At 44.2% G+C, this 2981-nt stretch overlaps 2 protein-coding genes across 2 annotated transcripts in view; both read right to left on the bottom strand.

The window, feature by feature from the left end:
* The window catches only part of LOC102247638 (elongation factor 1-alpha 1-like), a 5004-nt gene extending 3788 nt beyond the window's left edge, over positions 1-1216 (bottom strand). The window contains exon 1 of the mRNA XM_014532745.1: positions 8-1216. Within this exon, the coding sequence (XP_014388231.1) occupies positions 8-1132 (1125 nt within the window). The 5' untranslated portion in view covers positions 1133-1216. The remainder of the gene's footprint in view (positions 1-7) is intronic.
* Positions 1-2981, bottom strand: part of CPED1 (cadherin-like and PC-esterase domain containing 1) — a 281839-nt gene that overhangs the window by 32737 nt on the left and 246121 nt on the right. The window lies entirely within an intron of this gene.

Below are 2981 nucleotides of genomic sequence, written 5' to 3'. Positions count from 1 at the left end.
GACGAGCAATCTTCTCTTTCAGCTCAGCAAATTTGCAAGTAATATGAGCTGTGTGACCCTCCAGCACAGGTGCATAGCCAGCACTGATCTGGCCTGGGTGGCTCAGGATAATCACCTGAGCTGTGAAGCCAGCTGCTTCCCCTGGTGGGTCATTTTTGCGGTCACCAGCCACATGGCTACAGCAAACATCTTTGACAGGCACGTTCTTGACGTTGAAGCCCACATGGTCCCCAGGAAGAGCTTCATGGTGCATTTCAACAGGCTTCCCTTCAGTTGTAACACTGACCGGAGCAAAGGTGACCACCATGCCGGGCGTGAGAACACCAGTCTCCACTCGGCCCACAGGGACAGGACCCATACCACCAATTTTGTAGACATCCTGGAGGGGCAGGCGCAGGGGCTTGTCAGTTGGACCAGTTGGTGGCAGGATGCCATCCAGAGCTCCAAGCAGCGTGGTTCCACTGGCATTGCCATCTTTACGGGTGACCTTCCATCCCTTGAACCGAGGCATGTTAGCACTTGGCTCCAGCCTGTGGTCACCATTCCAACCAGAAATGGGCACAAATGCCACTGTGTTAGGTTTGTAGCCAATTTTCTTAATGTAGGTGCTGACTTCTTTAACAATTTCCTTGTATCTTTTCTGGCTGGAGGGCGGCTCAGTGCAATCCATTTTGTTAACACCAACCATCAGCTGTTTCACACCCAGTGTGTAGGCCGGAAGGGCATGCTCACGGGTCTGTCCATTCTTGGAGATGCCGGCTTCAAATCCACCACCACCGGCAGCAACATTCAGGACAGCACAGTCAGCCTGAGATGTGCCTGTCACCATATCTTTGATGAAGTCTCTGTGTCCGGGGGCATCAATGATGGTCACGTAATACTTGCTGGTCTCGAATTTCCACAGGGAGATATCAATGGTGAAACCGTGCTCCCATTCGGCTTTCAGTTTATCCAAGACCCAGGCGTACTTGAAGGAGCCCTTCCCCACCTCAGTAGCCTCCTTCTCAAATTTCTCGATGGTTCTTTTGTCGATGCCCCCACATTTGTAGATCAGATGGCCAGTAGTGGTGGACTTGTCGGAATCTACGTGTCCAATGACGATGATGTTAATGTGAGTCTTTTCCTTTCCCATCTTGGGTTTGAGTTAGTGGCGGTTTTCACGACACCTGTGTTCTGGCTGCAAACCCGTTGCGAAAAAGCCCTATAATTTTTAAATAACTCTTTGCTCCTATGAAAATTATTGCCTTATGTTAGCAGGCACAGGTGTTGATTAGCATATTCAATCAAAGAAAGAAAATGTGATCATGAAATACAAATAATCAGTAAGCAAGTAAAAAAAAATCTATGTTAGCAATACAACAATAAAATAATACCCCCCACCCCATCAAACTAGCCATAATTTGAAAAGCCCCAGTGATATTGAGTTCAGAGAAATGGACCCTCTCATATACTACTGTGTAAGCAGCAGGAGAAAGAGTTTTTTCTTTTTCTTTTTTTTAACTGCTGAATTCAAAGTGTTCAGAATAGGGCCTGGCATAAAACTTGATTCTCACTTGTCAAATGGATGAATGTAAATGTTGCTGTTGTGTGTATAAATTGGCAGCTTTTAAGAAATTCCACTTATGTAAAATATTTAAGAATGTCTATTAAAATATATTTTAAAAGGAAAACAAATCTGAAATAACATCAATGTTTATTTGATTGATTATGTTAAGGTATAATTATATATTTGAACTCCTTTCATCTTTTAACAGTGATATTGTAATCTGAATCTACTGTGATGGGGAAGATGTCACAGTAGTTTTTCTAAAAAGCTGATTACAATCAGGAGAGAAATAATGACTGCATTTTTGTAAAAGTAAACTATGTGGATGCATAGAAAAGGTCCTAGAAACTTATTTGTGGATATTTGAAGTGGTGATATCATAGCAGTTTATTTGGTTTTAAAAAGGTATTATTTGAATTTTTTACAGATGTAATTTTTCACACCTTTCTATTTAATTTTCTTATAATTATATAAGGACAATATTTTTTTAAGCAAACCCCATAAAGACACCCCCTAAACCCACCTCTAGTTTCCTGTACTGTGCCATATAAATGTAATCATCTTTTATACATGGACCATGAGAAGAAGTCGGAAAGGACTGTCTTACCAACAATTATTCACATCCCCTTTCCGTTCTGCAGAACTCACTTTTCACCTTAGGACGACGAAAATATCAGACAGGTTTTCCCCTAGTTTTTGCCAAGGGAGAAATCACGTGGTCCAGTGGTGGCCACTGAGGCACGAAGAGATTTCTGGGGACTTGAAGGAAAGGTTTGCCTTCCTAAGAAAAACTGATCAACCCAAGTCCATGTCCATCTTCTTCCGTGAATGTGAGACCCAGTTCCTAGTGACACCAGAACTGCGGCAGTTATGTGTGACCATGACACCAAATGCTGCTGATATGCTGAGCATGGGATGGAGAGACAGAAAGCACAGGGGCTCTGAAAAATCGTTGAGTGACTAAACTAACCTGGAACATCTCTACCTCTGTATGCCTGGTCATGCCAGAAAGCTCATGTCCTTATTACTTCAGCCCATCCTACTGAGACTTCTGTCACTTGCAACCAGGGTACTAACTAATAAAGTTGGGGTGGTTTTACAGGATGGTCCCTAAATTATCTGGCACTTCTGCCATTGGAAGGTGGGTTCCGCATCCCCTCCCCCTTGAACCTGAGGTGGCTGTGACTGCTGCAGTGAGTGGAGGCTGGCAGAAGCGATGCTGTGTGACTTGTGAGCCTAAAGGCAATATGGCTTCTCTCTCGCTCGAAGGAGCACTCACACTTGGACCTTGGGGATGCTATGGAAGATGTCTGACTGCCCGAGGACTGCCGTGATATTAAGAAGATGACAGCTTGCCCTAACTGGTTTGGCTCAGTGGATAGAGCGTCGGCCTGCAGACTGAAGGGTCCCAGGTTTGATTCCAGTCAAGGGCATG

Source organism: Myotis brandtii, unplaced genomic scaffold (assembly GCF_000412655.1).
Source record: "Myotis brandtii unplaced genomic scaffold, ASM41265v1 scaffold907, whole genome shotgun sequence".
Classification (NCBI taxonomy): domain Eukaryota; kingdom Metazoa; phylum Chordata; class Mammalia; order Chiroptera; family Vespertilionidae; genus Myotis; species Myotis brandtii.
This window is presented reverse-complemented; position numbering and strand designations above follow the sequence as displayed.